Source organism: Propithecus coquereli, unplaced genomic scaffold (genome assembly GCF_000956105.1).
Source record: "Propithecus coquereli isolate 6110/MARCELLA unplaced genomic scaffold, Pcoq_1.0 Scaffold46, whole genome shotgun sequence".
Lineage (NCBI taxonomy): Eukaryota > Metazoa > Chordata > Mammalia > Primates > Indriidae > Propithecus > Propithecus coquereli.
Genome location: NW_012150396.1, coordinates 635,826 through 655,501, shown reverse-complemented (window position 1 = coordinate 655,501; position 19,676 = coordinate 635,826). Strand labels below are relative to the sequence as shown.

The 19,676-nt window shown below is 36.1% G+C and overlaps 1 protein-coding gene across 1 annotated transcript in view; it reads right to left on the bottom strand.

Moving 5' to 3' along the window:
• Nucleotides 1-1,089: 1,089 nt before the first annotated feature.
• Nucleotides 1,090-19,676, bottom strand: part of NDST4 (N-deacetylase/N-sulfotransferase (heparan glucosaminyl) 4) — a 242,455-nt gene continuing 223,868 nt past the window's right edge. Inside the window, exons 8-14 of the mRNA XM_012655070.1 lie at nucleotides 18,706-18,802; nucleotides 14,113-14,236; nucleotides 12,034-12,208; nucleotides 7,946-8,116; nucleotides 6,794-6,903; nucleotides 3,301-3,403; nucleotides 1,090-1,209 (exon numbers count right to left, since the gene is read on the bottom strand). Of these exons, the coding sequence (XP_012510524.1) occupies nucleotides 1,090-1,209; nucleotides 3,301-3,403; nucleotides 6,794-6,903; nucleotides 7,946-8,116; nucleotides 12,034-12,208; nucleotides 14,113-14,236; nucleotides 18,706-18,802 (900 nt within the window). The remainder of the gene's footprint in view (nucleotides 1,210-3,300; nucleotides 3,404-6,793; nucleotides 6,904-7,945; nucleotides 8,117-12,033; nucleotides 12,209-14,112; nucleotides 14,237-18,705; nucleotides 18,803-19,676) is intronic.

Sequence of the window (19,676 nt, the reverse complement as noted above, 5' to 3'; positions counted from 1 at the left end):
GCATGAAAACCCTAATCTTCTACAATAGTAGATGTACTGGCATATAGGAAAAATCCATGCTATAAAAAGATTGGCATATACTACATAGAAGGTACAGTGCCTCACTATATTTGCAAACACATCATGGTGTTTCCATTCCATTAAATAAATAAGACTTATTTATCAAGAAGTCTTTATCAATAAAGTCTTTTTTTCTACCTCAGTGAAAAATACATAAATGCTACATTATTGTCAAGGTGGAAATACCTAGATTAATAATATGGTGAGATTCTGGACCCACTTAAAGACGGCCTTACACATAGAGTGACATTACGCAGATACACACTCTCTTCCCTTTTCCCAAAACTCTAATAGATTTTGTTGGAACCATAACACCAAATTCAGCGAGAATGGCCTACCCTGCCAGATAAAATGGTGATATCGGTGAATATGGAAACTTTCAGATAGTCCCCTCTTACAAGAGGAAGACAGACAAAAAACATAGGAGGCTAATAGCATTACAACTTCTTTAGCAAGTTAAGGAAATTCATAAAAAGCAGTAACTATAGAAGAAAATGTATGTGGGCTAAATATAATAAAGGATAATTGTTCAAAAGAAGAGTATGGGATTATATAATTTCTTTTCATAACAAAAGCAAAATTGTCTTTAAATTTGCAAGGGGAAAATGTTAGCCCTTAATTCAGATATTGGATTACTACTAACCTTATTCACAGATACCTCAGTCTTTATATTTTCCTCAAAATTTTAATTGGCTACTTGCATATAATCTGGGTTATCAGTCATACATAGAGTTTCTGAAACCTTATGGTTAACAGAGGAACTAGGCTGTGTTATAATCTCCACACTAGAAATGGAATAATGCCACAAAACCCCAATTATTTCCCAAAAGCTCACACAGGGATTGAGGCTAGTCAATACGTGCATATATAACAGTTTTCGTCTTATGCAAAAGATCGAAGGAAATTTATTCATACAGTTGTCTGTTGACAATCACAAGGGCATTAAGGGAATAAAAGTCATGGGGTTTGTTTTTTCCTATTTAATAGTAAAAGCAGGTTTCTTGAAAGCCTTGGTTCCTGTTCCTAGTGCTATCTCACTTTCTGTAGCTCCTGCCTCAACCAGGATGGCAGAGGCTGCCCCAGTCTGTGCAGCAGTTTGGACAGTTCCACATTATGATCGCGGTAGTAATTAGAGAGGAATGTTCTAGACTGGAAAGCAAAGAGAGAAAGAATACTTGAAAGAAGTTATTCGTTCATCAAACAAGATTCTGTAATCCACATTTCTTAAGGAATTCCATTGCAATATAGGTACCTACGAAATATTTATTTTTTTGTACTTTTCCTCAAGTATTACTTATTTTTATCCTTTAAAGAGATTTGTCAAAAGTGTAGCTGTAAAAGAAAAATAGGTCCAGGTATAGCCCCTGTGGCTTATCTACCATTACAACACATATTTATTGTGGGGCTTATGAAGTCTACACAGAAAGAAGAAATGATGGCAGGAGGAAGATAATACTGAGGAAGAATAAGGTAGGAATCTCATGGGAAACTGGATTTATAGATGTGAGTTCGATAACCATGCACACATGCATTTCCTTTAAAATTGGTCCACAGGATAAAAATTAAAAGTAAACATAAATAATCATAACAACTGAAATTCATGATTATAAGAAATAACTTACAACATTCCATAAAATTTTTCTATATTTATTTAGGACCCAAACAGATTTTTAAAAATCATTAAGCACTTTCTGCTTCCAAAATATTAAGAGATCTCTGAAGCTTGACCTCTTTTATACTTCTTATACTTCTAGTCAAGCTGGAGAGATTGGCCCTTAGTAGACAAGTGCTTAAAAAATTATAAAATACGTCGATGGTTTTAATCTAATGTTTATCTTTTACTTACACTGATTTTGGGAAAATAGAAAATTTATAATTGGGCTTTCTCTCTGGATGTCACTGACCTCATATTATAACCCAGTTAACATAGTTGTGTTTCTTTGATAACATCAGAGGGGATAAGTTTCCTTGTGCACGTACGGGTAGCAATGGCTCACACATTCTTTCCATCTGGCCATAGTTCCCCCATCTGGGTTAAGCCCTCCCCACCATTTTAACACAGATGGGTCTCTTTCTTCATAAAACTCCCTTAGCAACTTTTGTGTACACTGTGGAAATGGATTTAAGACAACGATATCTCATTGCAGACCATTCACCAGGTATTTCATTATGTTTTTCCCTTAAACCAGATTGTAAACACTTCAAATTTGGTATAAGATGTTTATAGTAGTGGTGGGAACATTACATTGATTTCTTGGCAGATTAAAGTGATTTCTGAAACCCTTTTGAAATTATTGAGTTCAAAGGCGTAGTTTAAGGACCTTCTAGTATGTCTATTTCCATAGTAACACACGAGTCACTTGCGTGTCCCTTTGCCCACCCTGCTGTGAGAGAAATGCTTATGATACCTGGTTGAGCTGGCAGCTGGCTGGTTTCCCAGCTTAGTCTGCCACATAAGGCTTTTCTCCTCATATCCTCACTTCTAGTGAGACATTTTCCTGCCTTTGTGCAGTTTGTCATTGTTTTGCATATCCTGTTACAAATCAGTGACCGTAACTAATTTGTCCATCCTGTAAGAAATCTGGACTCATAACTGCTTTCTCCATGTATCCTCTCCATTGCTGAGCTCAGTTCCATGCCTGCACGGTGTAGGCATTCGACATACGGATGGAATATAAGATAATAGTACTTTAATATTTTATCCCAAATCACTTGTTTAGCAAACACATATTTCACTTGTTTATCTAACAAGGGAAAGTGTTCGTCTCTGATTTTATCAAAGAGACAAAATTATGCTAATTAGGTTATAATATGAGGTAAGTGACATCCAGAGAGAAAGCCCAATTATAAATTTTGTATTCCCAAAATCTGTGTAAATAAAAGAAAAACATTACACCAAAACCATGGATATATTTTATAATTTTTAACTCTTTATCTAATAAGGGCCAATCTCTGCAGCTTGACTAGAAATATAAGAAATATTAAAAAGTAAACTTAAGTGCTTTACATATTTGGAAGGGAGCTACTTTTCAGTAAGTATGTTTGAATTGCATTCAAATAGCAAGTATATAGGGATATACAAAAATCCTTTATCTATCAATGTCTACCATCTCCTAAATATGTAAACTATTAATTGCAAAGAAAGAGCAGAAAAAGGAAGCAAATTCCTTGTGACTAGTTCTGAAACAGCTGTACGCACAGATTTTTGCCAAAATAATTCAAAGATTAAGAAAGTACTACCTCTGGATCCATGGGTGGATATTTTCGGCCTTTGCTTTTTCCAAGGCATTTGGTCTTTCCTCCTTCCAGTAGTTGACACCAAAAACCCTTTTGGGGATCGAACCTACAGCAGATGAACATTTAATGATTGTGCATTGTGTACGGAATTTTCAGTGAGAGCCTCCTCCCTTGGATAAAGGAAATGTGCTTTTGTATGCCCACTGATCTGATTTAATTCAATTCATTTCTACAGATATTTATTCACCTGATTGAGAGAGGCTAATTGAGATGAAGTAAACTATATGTTACGTATTTTAAATAGTTTTACTCTAATGAAAAAGTGTATATAGATCTGTAGTCCAATTTTATGTTGAAATAATTTTACCTATGGATCCATAAAAGATCAAGGACCAATCATCAAAATTACAGCTCATATATAAAGGACCTTTAGGTTCTTTTATTTATTTATGAATGGGATTTCCCAGTCAAAATATGTTAACAGATTTCTTTGAAATCATTCAATGGTATACATTAAAAGGGCTAAGTGTAATATAGGTATACGTCTCTGAATATAGACATGAATTGAACCTTCCAATTTGGAAAACCACTGTATTTTTATAGTTCAAATGTTTACACTTTTCAAAAAGGAAATGAATAATGTAAAAATAAAGTGGAAGATTAGACAATTCCTTATTTCTTTTGTTCAAGGCAGATAATCCAACAGGCTGCCATACCCTTGAAGAAAATTCTAATGTTGTTCTGCTCCTATGGCTGCACTGAATTACAAAAGAATGTGTGTCCTAATTATTTTGTTTAAAACAAAATATATAAGAATTTTTGTTTAGGACTAACAAGATAGGAAAAACAAAAGAATGAACCAAATAAGAAGGGAAATTTTAAATTTATTGCTATGGGACTTGCTGCATGCATAAAACATCGAAAAGGTTTGCATTTTTGTCGCTCAGCAGATGTTTTAGAAGGGTGAAGCATAATTGACTGGGATGTAAAGTTAATTAGGTGCAGAATATTTTGTTGCCCTGGGCCCATTCCTGTAATACCAGAGCTCCCACAATTCGCCTCCGCATGTATGTGAATTCATTTAGGGGGAGAGGGAAGTTTTCTTCACAGTCCCCTGCCCAACCTATTATTAGAGACCTGAATCTTGCAATCGAAGGTGCCCTAGTACATGTTAACTATTAAAATTAAATACATCAGTAGCTAAATGGATAAAAGGAAGACAGAGTCATTTCCAGCCTGGACTTCTCAATCTGTTCTGGCCTATCCCAGTCCTTTCTCTAGTTTCCATTAATTTCCCAAGAGGAAAAACAATTCTGCATGCTGTGTAAAATGAGGGGAGGAAGTCGACATAACGGTGCCCCAAAACATCATTTTCTGCCTCGGGTTGAGAATATTTAACTGCATTAAGGTAAAATACAGCTCTGGTAACAAAGCCAAGATATTTATACACACACTGAGAGCATCTCCTCTATTCTCAGGTAGTGCAGAGGTCTCGGGATGGGCTGTGGTCTCTCCTTCTCTCCACAGCAGCTGTTGTGAGACAGAGCTTACTGCAGTCTGAGAAAGGAGAGCCATTTAGAATAATAAAAGTCACTGGGTTTTTTTTGTTTTTTTTTAAGATAGGGTTGTCATAACCTTGAATCCACATTATTTTGCTGTCCTGGTTTCATTTATTGCATTGGCAATTTTATGTACCTAAGTCTAACAAAGGACATTTATCCTCTGGAAGTTATATCAATTTATTATTTTATGATTTTTAGTATGCACGAAATTGTGATATTAAGATTCAAAGTATTTCTCAATAGAACTGTTAGACAACTTTTAGGACATGAGGTGATTGCCATTCGAGTTTTTTATTCTACTGGACATCACTATAGTTATTAATTTTTGTGATGTGTGAGACATATTAAAAACCATATATTTTGTACTTATCTGTAATCTCTCCTTCAAAAGTGTGATTTCACATGTTTATGGGACTATAAACAATTATCTTTAGTTAACAGGATGGAAACATTACCTAAACTACTTTTGAGAGGCAGGGGAAGATATGCCAACATCAGTAACTATGAATAAGAAACATATTATAGGAAGCTTTGTCTACTTTATTGTTATTTCCATGTGGATAAAAACTTCATTAGGGTTGTTTTAGTGGATAAGGAACAACCCAATCTTGTTACTGCTTTTCCTTTCCCTCAGTTATACTCACAAATTGTCTAATTGCTGATTGTAATCTGCTATGAACTGGGAAATTATATAACCAGGCTTCTTAGAATTTTATCTAAAATTCAACAGGCTATATATCAGACCTCATGAGGGGAGTCTTTTGTAAGTGAGGTGCATGCCCTTTTAAGGTATGTTTTGGCTGCTTGGAGGTTTTGTTTTGTTTGTTATTTTGTCTCTTTACATTTTTCCTCCATTTTTAATTATCTAAATATATGATTTTATTTTCCCAAGATGACTGCAACAGTACCTCCTATCCTACATTCTCTTCTACTGAATGACTTCTCCCCATCTCCCATCAAGAGGTGGAGTCTTATTTCTCTCTCCTTGGACTGGGACAGGCTGTTGTGACTATTGTAGCATAGCAATGCTGTGTGACTTGCAGGTCTGGGTCGGAGAAGGCTGTGGTTCTCTTGGACCACATGCTCTCTGGACTTACCATCCCTTATTGGAACACAGCCACTACCCTGTGAGAAAGCCAAGCCACCTGGGAAGGAATGTCTTCAACCCACTGATCTCTGCCTTTGAGCCATCTCAGTCCAAGAGTCAGAGATGTGAGTGAAGAAGCCTCCAGATGATTTCAGTCCCCCATCATCTGAGTCCTCCCCAAATATTCAAGTCTTCCCAGCTGTAGCCCCAGTTATCATGAGCAAAAACAAGCCATCCTAGCTATGTCTTATCTAATGCCCAGCCCACAGATTCCATGAGCATAATAAAATAACTGTCGTTATATGCCGGCAAGTTTTGAGATGGCTCATCATGCAACGATGGATAACTGGAACAATATACAAGATTATATTTGGTTATAAATCATTTAATAAATACAGAATAAAACATGAATGTACTCCTTTCCCAACTCTGCTCTAAATATTGCTCATTTTCACAGAGGGAGTGATGGCCATCAGCGTTTCATTTCTAACCTGTAAATTACTTGGAAGAGGAGACTATATCTTTTTCACTTTTGTAACCTAAATTTCTAGCACATTTTTGGCACGGAGTAGGCATGTAAACTGTTTACTTAACCAAAATGATATTGGATAAAGCTCACAAAAAGAAGAATGTGTCATAATCTAAGATACACTTTATAAGATAAAGTATTCCTGGTATTCAAAAAAAAGACACTGCATGACTAATGAGGATATTCATCTGACTGCTTCGAGTAATAAAATGATGTATAAATTCATAGTGAGTGTTAATGATGTTGTAGACACACCTACCAGTGATAATTTATGATGGTAAATAATGGAAGTGAATTCAAGCATGAGAATAGACTCACGTTAGTGCTTCAGAGTAATTATAATGAGGTGTAACTCCCAGAAACTTCTGGACTTCATCCATCACAGTAGCTGGGTCAGATCTCAGCTGCTGTCCATCAATAATTAGCAACTGTAAAGTCAAAAATAGCCACTTTATGAAGAGCAAAACAAAACTGAATGGACTGAGCTGCCTGCCTTGACCTGGTATGGCATTAATAAATTAGGTCAGTATGAATAGGAAGAAAATATGCACTGCTCGGAATACACTTAAATGTTTGCTATTCTCTCGTCCTTCCAAATATATAATAATAAAGTTTGCCATAGGCATAATTTCTTATGAGTTGTCAAGTTATAGCCCTTCACTTACTTTATTGTAAATCACAAATAAACATAGAGACTTTCTTGATTTATTACTTCAGTTGAAACCCAATTTTGCATGTGTGGTGTAATCAGGTAATTACCCAACCTTCCAAATTCCCATGAGCCAACCAAGGGTTTAGAAAGGGTGGACAGCCAAAAACCACTCATCTATTCTTACAAACCAAGACCTGGGGAGGGGGAAATATTTGTTCCCGCCTTTCTGTTTATTGGTTTCCTACCCTAGAATAGAGGAATGTTGAAATAAAGGTCAATGCTGAAGCCCACCTGCTGGGGCTTCAATTCTGCCCTGAGCTGGAATGCAGAATATAAGGGCTATTATAAAGGATGCTTTTTTCCAAATTCTTATTTCTATCTTGTGTTTTGGGGGTGTTATAATATTTCCCATTTTGGCATTCAGTGCATGACCTCCTTCTTTCCTTGTAAGGGTCCCACAGGACAGACCACAAGCAGGCGTTTGCACGTGGTAACCCATAAAGGTCTTGTGTAACTGGCTGCTCTCCTAGTAGTCGGCAGTTGCTGCCTGTAAATCACACGATGTGTCTTGTGTGAGGGCTTATCACTTTGAGACTGGCTGCTGTTCTAAACAAGATCCCAAAAATGTGTTTCAGAGCTCTTTAACAAAATTTTCATAGTATTAATGAAATTAAAAATGTAAGAATGTACATTTCCTCATTACTTATTGTCTCTGATTATAAATTGTCATTTGTGGCAATGCTAATTCACACTTTCTGTTTGTCAGCACAACACAATTATGATATAATAAACAGAAAAAATTAATTTCAGGACATTACCTGAGAAGTGGCAAAGTAAGCGAGCCATCTTTCTATGTGGACTGCGTACCATCCAGGCACTAGGCATCTTCTCTGCAAAGTTTTTAAGTCAGATGCGGCCCAATGTCCTGTTGTGATAACTTCATAGAAATTAAACCTCAGGGCAGCTGGGTCTTCATGTGATCGTTGGTGCTTTAACAAGAAAGTCAATTGCAAAGTTAGTGTTTTTTTTTTAATACCTGTGTAGGTATGTGTGTATGTGTGCAAGTATGCGTGTGTGTATTTGATGTGTATGTACACATGGGTGTGTGTAACTTCATTTCACAAAATAGTAAAAGTTAATTATTTGATTTTAGGATAAAATATGGTAAAAACTGCATACATTGGAATAGGCATTGGTGCATTGTTTATTTTAAAGTATTTTAAAGCACAAGCCTTCAAGATCTAGCAAGTGGTATGCAGATAAGGTTGTGGTTATCTTCATGTCTAAAATGTCGAGAATGTTTAGGTGCAAAGCAGAGAGTGCAAGGATTTTCTTCAAGGGTCTGATTAGAAGTGAAAAGATGTCAGGGACCAGACAAATCAAGCCTGACGAAGAGAGATTTCAATGGGAAAGAGTGGGCTTCCAGAGTACTCAGCCCCTTGCTTCCAAATAGCCACTCCCGCAGATTCTGACATTTCTCCCATCCCCCTGTGGGGCAGATGTCGCAGACGCAGCGAAAGCAGATGTCTATTCTTCATGCTTGTTTAGGTGTCATATTCATGTTGATGTTACCCAAGGTCCTTTCCTTTTACTCTCTGATGTGTTCTACCTAAACCTGCTAATTCCCAAATACTGGTTCACTCCTACTTTTCAGTTCCAAATCCTCAGAGTTGTTCACACCAGACCATCCTTGGTCAAGCAGGAAAGAGCCCAGCTCAGTCAGGAATGAATTTAACAGCCAATACAATTTCACAAGCATTCATTAAGCTTCTCTCTAGAACAAAGAACTGCGATAGATTCTGGTGATAAAAGGATACAAGTAAGACATGATCACTATCTTCAAAGAAATCAAATCTAGTGTGGGAGACAATGGACTAATAGATCGTAATAAAGGTGTGTATTTGACTAGAAGTTACTTGCTGTGACAGCAAGACCAGTAAGTGATTAATTCTGACTTGAAAGATGTAGGGATCTTTTTTAATAGCTGAAGCTTTTGAGCTAAAAGGGAGTAAGAAAGATTTTGATAATTGGGGAAAAAATACCAAATGCATATGGAAACTAAGAGAACTTTATCATAGGTAAGTCTGAGTGGAGGCGAATTAGGTAGGTGGGGGTAGGTTTTGCAAGAAATCTAAAAGTGAACTTGAAGAAAATCTAGTACACGGTGAGGACAGAAGCAGGCACGATATGTGAGTTAGAAATAAAAATAACCAGAAAAAGAAAGATGATTAGAAAGTGGTGAATGGTTAAAAGAGTAATTAGTATGTGGCAGAAACTTTTGAAGTCTTCTCATTACGGTATATTTATGGACATCCTAATATATGCATTATGCTGCGTATATAGATGTTCTATAATTCACTTAATTAGCAAAATGTGTAGAAATTATAAACTCGAATAATGATAAACATACTATCTGTATACTTAATATAGTCACGCTAAAATTTCTGTTTTAAGTAGTGATAACATGAAATTTCACTTAATCTGTTCTATACCGACTTACACCAGTTTAGAACCAACTTTTCTTTATATTCCTGCAACTAAATAGATTAGCATAAAAATATGACCAGGAAGTCACAAAGGCACATATTTTATGGAAAAAATGGCACTATAGTTCCTCTGTGAGGTCCATTATAAAAATGTGGGGTAGAAATTACAGTGGCAGGTGACATTTGTAGGATTTTCTGAATTACACCTGCTGAGTTTTGGATTTATGGTATTTACCGAACAGACAGAACTAGCTAAGTAATAGGCTACATTATTTTGAAATGTGGAGCAGTTTGGGGCCCTACTCTCAGCAATACAGCCATAAAAAGTATTATCAGAAAAAATAATTCCCTTCAAACCTGTATGTATGTTCAATGAATTTATTGGAAGAAGCAGGCACAAAGAAGCACCCACATCATAAAGATTCTCATTTATTTAAATGGTTTAATCTATGTGAAAGAAAATGATTCATTTAAATCTGCTCTAAGTCGTGCCTACGCTTTCTGCTAGAAAAATGTGCACTTCCCCTGAGTATTTGAATTCAAAACTTTTAATTAAGGCTTACCATCTCCATGCTTTTGGCATAATTTTAAAAAATACGTTTATTTTGAATTACAGTATGAGTTTTGTGAAGTGAGAAAGATATATTCTTGTATCTGGTGGGAAATACTGACTCATGGATTCTGATGGTAATTTATGAATCTTGCTTCCAATCTATGTTCCATATGGATCCCTGACTACTTGCAATCCAATTTGCAATGTTGTATTTTTCTGTCCACCAGTATTTGTTTTTAGTAGTACGTATTTATCCAAGAAAGTTCAAAAGTCAAGAAAAAAAGGAAGAAAAATATAAAAATTACTTGTTATCTTACTATGTCCTTTAAAAATTCCCTTTTATTTATTATTATTATTATTATTTATTTTGGCATATTACAGGGGTACAAATGTTTGAGTTACATATATTGCCTTTGCTCCAATCCATTATTCACACAGTAGATAATATAACATTTTCCAGTAGAAAATCTGGTAGTTACACCCTGACTACCATTTTTCGAAGGCTTTCAGTTGCTCAAAAAATGGCAACCACATGGTTCTAGCCCCCAGTATCTCCCAGCCTCATCTTCTGCAGGTTTCCACCTGGGGTTTTCCAGACAGCCACAAGGAATTCCTTTTAGCTTTTTAAAATGTGCTATGGTTCTTTATACCTAATAATAATTTACATATGCTATCTCCTTTCCACCATTCTCCTTCTACCCTCATTCAATTAACATCTACTCTTCCTTCAGTTTTAAAAGTTTATTTCTCTAGAGAATGCTTTCAGAACACCTTTACATACTTTCTCACACCACATATACAATGTCTAATTATATATCTTTATGATAATTTGATTAATTCTTAAGCCCAGGAGTTTGAGGTTGCTATGAGCTAGGCTGACGCCACAGCACTCTAGCCTGGGCAACAGAACAAGACTCTGTCTCCCAAAAAATATATATATATATATTTATCCACACATTAGAATAAACACAATGTTTTAATTATCACTTTATTGATTAAAACCATAGTTTAATGTTGCTGAAGAATATTTCATTTCAGTGTGACACGAATCTATACTGTTGGGTATTTGCTTTTCTTTTTGTTATTATTTTTATAGATAGTGCTGCAATGTTCTCAAATATATGTCTACCTCTTGGAAGTTTGCCTTAGCATCAGTTCCAGAGGAGGAACCACAGCACCAAAGGATCTTTCCATCCTCTTGGTAGATATTGCCAAACGAGCTTTCAGAAAATATCCCCAAAGTATCCTTCTATTGGAATGCTTGCCAGGCTTTCTCACTGTCCTCTTGCCAGCGTAGAAAAATATCGCAATCTTTGTCAAGATATTAAAAAGTAGTGTTGCTTGAATTTGTATTTTGTTGACTTTTAAATGGGTTGATCATTTTTCACATAAATTATTGAACAATTGCACTTTGTGTGTGTGTGTGATTATTTAGCTGTGCCTTTTGCTCATTCTTCTGCTATGATACTTTAACTGTTTATATCTATTTATTTATTACCAATTCAGAGAAACGTTTTATAATATAAAGGAACTAAGTAAGCCATTTATCATGTACTTGTTAAAGATGCCCTAGATACTGACTTATAATTTTGTTAATTTTTTATAGATGAATATTTTACATGTTTATATTATTTAGGCAATCTAATATTTCTTTGATTTTTTTCTATTATTTTATGCTTGAAATTCCTTGCCCAACTTGATATGAGTTAAATATTCAGCTCTTATTTCTCATAATTTTGGATGTGGGGGGATTAGATATTTTTACATTTGACTCTTCAATGTTTCTGGGCTCTATTTTGATGATTCATCGCTGCCTACATTGAAGCTACAACCAAATGCTCTTAGCAGTACTTTTTACTGCTCATACCTGGTACCAAGAGTATGCCCTGTCTGAGGGGTCAATGAGGATGGTGATGATCTTGGCTTTGGGAACGAGAGATGCGGCTCTCTTGGGTGCTTCTTCTGAATGGAAGTAATTAGCACTCTTTTCAAACAGGAAGTCACTTGTAATGTTGGATGGAGTAGGGAAAAAGTCCATGTACCTGAAGGCAGAGAAAGACAGTTAATCTGAGATTTTGAGATTTTGTTTTCTTCTCATACTCTGAACATGAAATAAGTTGAAAATTTTTATATTCATGTATATCAATTTCTGGTTATTGTGCTATAATAATCTAAATAGTGGATATTCTATACACTTTGAATATGAAAACAACCCAAAATATTACTTTTCTAATGACCCATTTTGGACAGGGGAAGAAGTGAGATTAAACAGGTAGATTGATAAGGAACAAAAAGAAAATACTGCCGATTTGGACTGATGTTCTGTGCTATCAAAAGCCAAATCCAGAAATACTAAGTTTGCCCCTGGCAAACAGCAACTTATACAATCTTTCTTAGGTATTTTAAAATAGTAAATTTATGTTTACAAATTGAAGGTGGAAATTTTTTAAGGTGAGATTAAAGTTCACAAGACAGAAAGATGTGTAAATTGGAATAGCTATAAAACACCAAACATTTCAGGGCATAGCTGTTCTCCTGCTTCTGCATGATGCATGGAATATGTAGCAATGTGAACACATTATAGTCTATCTCGAGTAATTAAGCGGATATTTCCTGCCAGTTGCTCCTGTGGTGCCTCGGTGGGTTCATTCCTCCATATGCTGCCGGGATGTTCCTCTGCGTGTGGATTATGGAATCAATATGTTCTGAGGTTAATTCAGTGCAAGGCTTTAATTATGTGTGTAACCCTCCTTACAGCTCATCACTTCTCTAACCCGCAAATGTTCTAGAAATAAATAATGAGAGCAATTAAGAATTCATATAAGACACTTATTTTCCTCTTTGACACTTGTTATTATGTTTCCCAAATGCGGAGTGCTGAAGAGTCTCATCTACATTCCTGCTTAACAATTTGTGTTCCATTTGAGGTCGTGGATCAGAGAAAATTACTGTTCTGCTTTTAGTAATTTGCATGCAATTCCAAACCGTATTGAGCCTTTTTAAAGGGAGGTTGGATAGTAACACTCTAGATGCAGAGTGGACACCTCTCTACTCACGATGGGAAGCCTGATCTGCTCCCTGCTATCGCCCCCGCCCAACTGTAATCCCAGCTGCTTCTAAAATGAAGGAGTATCTCACCGAGCACAGGTTCCTGTGTGATGACGATACACAGAGTTACCTGCCGCAAGTGTGTGCATTGAGGGGAATTTTCCTGGGGTGGGATTTGCTTTATATGCCCAGGAACTAGTCATTAAATTCAGAACCATATTTTCTTGGAAAATTAGGATAGAGCTAGAAAACCATCACCTGGATTGAGGATCATTTCCAGTATCAGGTTTATTCTATTTTAGTTCATGGGAAATATTGTGATTTAAATTTTTTCCATCATTTATCAAGTGCTAATTAATATTTTTTTATGCATGTGTGTTACTAGAATTGATATGATTTTGGAAATGCTCTGTTATTATCTGCATGACAAATATCAGCCTGTATTATACTACCACATGTATAGTTTATGTGGTTAAAGAAGATAACTTGTCACAGAGTATAAAATGAAACAAGCTACTGATTTGTTTCCTCAAGCATCATTGTGAAGACAAATTATGTGTACAGTTAAAAAAAGATTTAGGCACAGTAAAATAATACTTTAAAAGACTTTTAAATATCCTTATGAATAATTCTGATGAAATATATCCCATACTGTTCTTTATTCAATCATATTAATTTAGCGGAAAAATATTATCATTATTGCACTGTCCAAATCAAATTATAGGCAACACTGATTAAACATATCATCATTATAAGTTAATTTCTAATTCACTGTGATAGAATTGAGCATAACAAATTTATTCTGTAATTATGCAGATGCCATGCATACATCTGTAATTGCTCTGCAGTGATTGAGCATGTGTTAATAATGGAATTTATTTTTTGTTATTTTCCTTACCAGTCAATTCCCTTGTGATAGTTGTTGCCATTAAAGAATTGAACTTCTTCAAATGTTTTTGGGCTGGGGAGATTGCTGATGATGGAAGGGTGCATAAGAAGAAATAAATAAAGTGCAGTTGTCCCTATTACAAAAAAGATAAAAGGTTATATAGCAGCAAAAGAAGAGATAAAATATTATTTTAGCATAATTTTTACTCAAAAAGTAGTATTCAAATAAACCACTCTTTCCAGTGTCAAAATGATTTCCTTAACATCACTTAGGCGCATTCCATGCGGCAACAATCTAAGTGATCTTTCATTAGTCTTCATGATTCTACTCCCCTAAACACCTGACTTGATACTAGTACGTCGCCAAAGTGAAGCAGACGGATGGCCCAGCTAGGGTAGCACTTTAGGAATCATGCAGTTCAGTTTCCTCCCTGGAGCCAGGTGAGTGGCTAAAGCATGAAGGTCACGGGTGCCCCTATCTCTTCCTCTACCATCAGGTGTGGTACCTGAACCTCGTGGGTCTTCGATTAACTATGAAATTCAGATCAATTAAATCAGACCGTTCAAAAGACGTTGATATGTTACTCTGTGCATGGTCCTGAAGTATGACTCTTGATAAGAAAAACACATTTGCTGCCCTCAATTCACTTAAAGTCCACGTGTGGACTTGGGGTCAAGTACACAGGTAATTGGGACAGAGTGAGATGGGTGCTGTAATGAGAGACAACAGTACTCTTTCAATATATGAGAAAATGGGTGCTTTAGACCCGGGAGGTCAGTGAGGGTTTCCAGGGGGATGTATACTCTAATACTTTCCTTAGAAATGTAAATGTTAACACAAGTTGAAAGAAGAAGGCAGGATTGTAGAAAGATGGCCGCTTGAATGTCTTCCCCCACAAAATAGAGCAATCCAGCCTGGTGATAGAGGCACTGGGCTGGACAGTCTAGTTGACAAAACCACTGTGTAGACACATCTCAGGAGTCTCAGATGTAATCCTAGAGCCTTATTTCCCTCAGAGCCAAGCCAGAGACTGGGAGCTACAGCAGAAAGGACTTACGTGGTGACTGGGTCTTCATAACTCTCTTATGAGCTGTAAATTAAGGCTCCTTTTCTTGAAAAAGTCAACCCTGTTGTGACACATTGGACTAAGGAGGGTTGTTAGTGCCCTAGCCCTTGGAGAATGGAGATGAGCTACACAGGTAGCTGGCAGAATGGTAACCACTGCAGCCGGAGCATCTGGAAGTCGAGAAGGCCAGCAGACAACTGGCACTTTGCTCTCATGTACTTTAAGCTCGTATGAGCAAAGACTATTGTGCTTCCAGTATTAATGAGATTGCCACCTGTTTAGATCCTCACAGCTTTACATGACCAACAAGAAGTACGAATAGCTAAAAGAAAGAAACAACAGAGATCTAGAAGAACCAACCACTTTGGATGCAAGACATGTTAAAATATCTAGAATGGGTGACTCCTAGTGAAATAGGATGGCAAAAATTAATAAATGTCTTTATGGAATTTAATTCCTAATTTAAAAAGACTTTTAAGAAATAAAAAATATGAAATCAAATCATGCAAACTCAATTAAAAAAAAAAAAACCCAAAGGATACCAAACTCGTTAACAACTAAATTACAGAGGCCTGAAGACTAGACAGAAGAAAATATCGCAAACACACTGAAAAATACAGATGTAATAGTTATGAGGGATGAGAGGAGTCTTGAAAAACTGATCTGTTTGCTTCTAAAAATAATAGGAGTTCCAAAAGGAGAAAATGTGAGAAGAGAAACAAAATTGTTGAAGAGATATGAAATGAATTAGTGATAGAGTAGTAGCTGGAAGAAAACATGGAATCCAGAAGGAGGATTCTTTTTAAAATACTTTTTAAGAGGAGACTTACATAAAATTTTTAAATCATGATAAGAACGAAGCATGAGAGAGGGAGAGAGAGAGAGAGATATGAGGTTTTTGAGACTCTTAAGAGAGCTGAGACAATTGATAGTTTAATATCCTTGAGGTGTTGATATTCATATAATCAGTCATAAACTCTGAACCCACTAACATCAAAATTTATGTATATATTTTTAAAATTATCACCTTTGTTTTTATCCATCCTTTTTTTTTTTTTTTTTTTTGAGACAGAGTCTCACTGTGTTGCCCAGGCTAGAGTGCCATGGCGTCAGCCTAGCTCACAGCAACCTCAAACTCTTGGGCTCAAGCGATCCTCCTGCCTCAGCCTCCTGAGTAGCTGGGACTACAGGCATGCACCACCATGCCCGGCTAATTTTTTCTATATATTTTTAGTTGTCCAATTAATTTCTTTCTAATTTTAGTAGAGACGGGGTCTCGCTCTTGCTTAGGCTGGTTTCAAACTCCTGAGCTCAAACAATCCGCCCACCTCGGCCTCCCAGAGAGCTAGGATTACAGGCATGAGCCACTGCGCCCGGCCTGTTTTTATCCATCCTTAACATTCATTTTTATTTAATTTCTTCAATATAAATATTTTGTGGGACAAGAAGAAAAGGCTTTATACTTTGTAATACCCTAATAGAAACTATTCTGTTTTCTATACGATCCACTTCTTAGTTTTAATGTACCAGAGAAAGCCAGCTAAATCATGATAAATTAATATTGACAATGGGAAGACTGATCTTCTGGAAGACTTAAGGCCAGTGAATTACGCTTTTAGGATTATTGTGCTAAATTGAACGCTATTAGAAACCCTCTTCTACACTGGTAAAACCAAAATTTGACTCTGAATGATGAAGGATGCATAGCTGTCCAGAGGATCGCAGAGGATTACAGTTTGAACTTTGAACTTTGACGTCCAGAGCTCCCATGGTCTCTGTCAATCTCTCCTTTGCCCGCCATCTTTCCCTGCAGGTGGATTCCCACCTGCAGCCAGGAATCCCTTCTAGGATTCAGCAAGTGGCCAAGTGGAACATCATACCCTTCCATTCTCTCCTCACAACAACCAAGTAAATAGGAGTTTGAGGACAACTTTCCTATCTTCTATTTGTTATAAAAGATGCACGCACCGCGTTTAAGTTGTTGAAAGGCAACTGGCATAGAACAGCAGATTTTTAGCATTTACCCGTGACCCCGCCCCCAGCTAATTTAAGTCTCTGACAGTTGTGGGAGTTTTGCCAACTGAAGCAATAAAAAGAACAAAATATGACTTCAGACTTCTATGATTGGATTTTAAGAATTATTATAACCATTTTCACATTAGAATAAGATTTTCATAGCCTATGAAATATGATCATCATCCACTTTCTTTGTTTTAACTTCTTATTTGTTTGTTTGTCTTGGGAAAGCCAAAACCAGCTAAAGGCTTTATCATTCCCACAATGGCAGGTCAAATATTAAAATCTAAAGGTCTAACTTACTGTCTTTATAAATTCAAACAAGGAGAAAAAATAGATTTATAGTTACTAACCTGTAATTTTCTAGCAGAACTAAAAAGTAATACTATTCAATGGCAAATGATAGAGGATATGTCTTTAAATTAAATTTTTATCATAATTTTATAACACAGGGATGTTTTAATTTCTTTAGTAGTCATTCCGGAGTTAGCACTGCTGTAAGGGAGTTGGTAGAAAATTAATGTACATTTTAAACAACAACCACAAAAGTGATATATCCACAAGTATGTGCGGCTTTTTTCTCCTCCCTGCACATGTGTTAACTTATTGTTGTAATACAATTTATATTCCTAGATGAAGAAAAGATTAAAACAACCAATATCTAATAGTCTGGAAATTTTGCCCACAACCTTTAAAATGATCTGCTTACTTGTGTTACAAGTATCTTCATCTGGGCCAGGCTTGTTTATTGAGACCGTTTGTTTTGTGTTATGGTTAGTGCGCTCACTGATGAAAATGCTTCTTGTCAAAGTAGTGAATTCAAGACACAGCAGCTCAATAAAAACTTTAATTAATCAGGACATGAACAAAGTGTATAAAACTGTCACCTACTGAAGAAAGTATAAAATATTCTAATTGAAAGTGTCATCTCCTTGGTGAAATACTTTCACTCTGTTTTCCCACATTCTTATACAGTTGTCCTTCAGTGCATACGAAAACACCAAGGAAAAAAAGGCCTGAAGTACTTCAAGTGATTCAGAAAATAAATTCAAATCATATTAATGTCTAATGATCAATTTTAAAGAGCAAACCACACATGTAAAATATTCAAAAGTAATAATGCAGTGGCTCTGAAAAAAAAATCAATTCCAGGCTGATGTGCTGTGTGAAATAGTTTGAATCAGGATAAAATATGTTTTAGTAACTTAATTCAGAATTGATTAGGTAAAGCCACAAAGAGTGGCTTTTTGTGACACATAAACTCAAAGTTTTCAAAAATTTGACATGTATGTTTTACAGTTTTAAAATCTACAGCTGAAGAAGTCTAATTAACGGGCACCGTTGGGTCCCCTTGAGGTCCATGGCGTAATGGTGACCCATGGGGATGAATGGTAGTTCAAGTAATGAACTAAATATCTAAATATTTCACAAAGCAAACCTAATCCAATAATGCCACAGGACAATGTATTTCATAAAATCATTTTTACAAAGAGTCTAAATAGCACAATTGGCTATCTTACCTGTTTTTTGTGGCCCGATTACCAGGAATTTTGGTAAGTGGTCACAAGTTTTGTCTCTGGACCAGATGTCTTTGTGGCGTTTGTCATCACATGGATTCTGCAAGAAGGAGGAACAAAGAATCTTACTGTGTAGTGAATGCCTGGCTCTGCTCTTTAACAACTGTTGAAAAAATGGCATCAAATTCTTGTCCGATACCCGAGAGCTAGGCGTTAGACCTTGCTCTGGTTTCCTGATTTCCGAATCACTTCCTTATTAAGTGATTAGCACCTTTCTTACTGCGTGGCTGGAGCTCAGCAACAAGTCAGTCCTGCTGTCATCATCGTTCGACGTTTGGCCATGTTCTCTGAGCAGTAAGTATCCCTGAGATACTACTCTACTTGAGGGTTTATATTTTATGTCTGCATATCAGAGGCCTTAATTTGATTTAACCTGGTTTGACCATACTTTCATATACATCTGTGCTCTGCTGTAATCGTTCCTATTTTTTTCTTCAGAGGCTGAAATGCCATCCTTAAACTTTATGCTTTGCCCATTTTTCCTTTTCGTTTCATTCTGTGTGCTGTTCTCTTCTTATCCAGCTACTCCCAGAGTTCTGCCACACCTCGCAAGCTGATAGCATCGACATGAATATTTCTAGCCTGTACCTCCCACCTAAGCTCTAGACCTATATTCTATGTTATGCATGTGTCATTTCTGTATAGTGATAACGAGAAAACTTCTAACTCAACAAACTCGATGTATCTTTGATCCAATTTTATCCCATCTACCCTTCACCTCCTGTTCCATTCACTGTTCCATTCTATTCCATTTGGCAGACTCAAATTCATTACCATGACACTTTTGAGAATTAAAAAGGTCTTTAAAATGAAAATGAGGTAATTTTTAAAATATTTATTAACTGTCAAATTGGTTTTCTTACATTACTGATCTATGCAATAATTATATTCAAAAATAAAATTCTTTTTGAAAA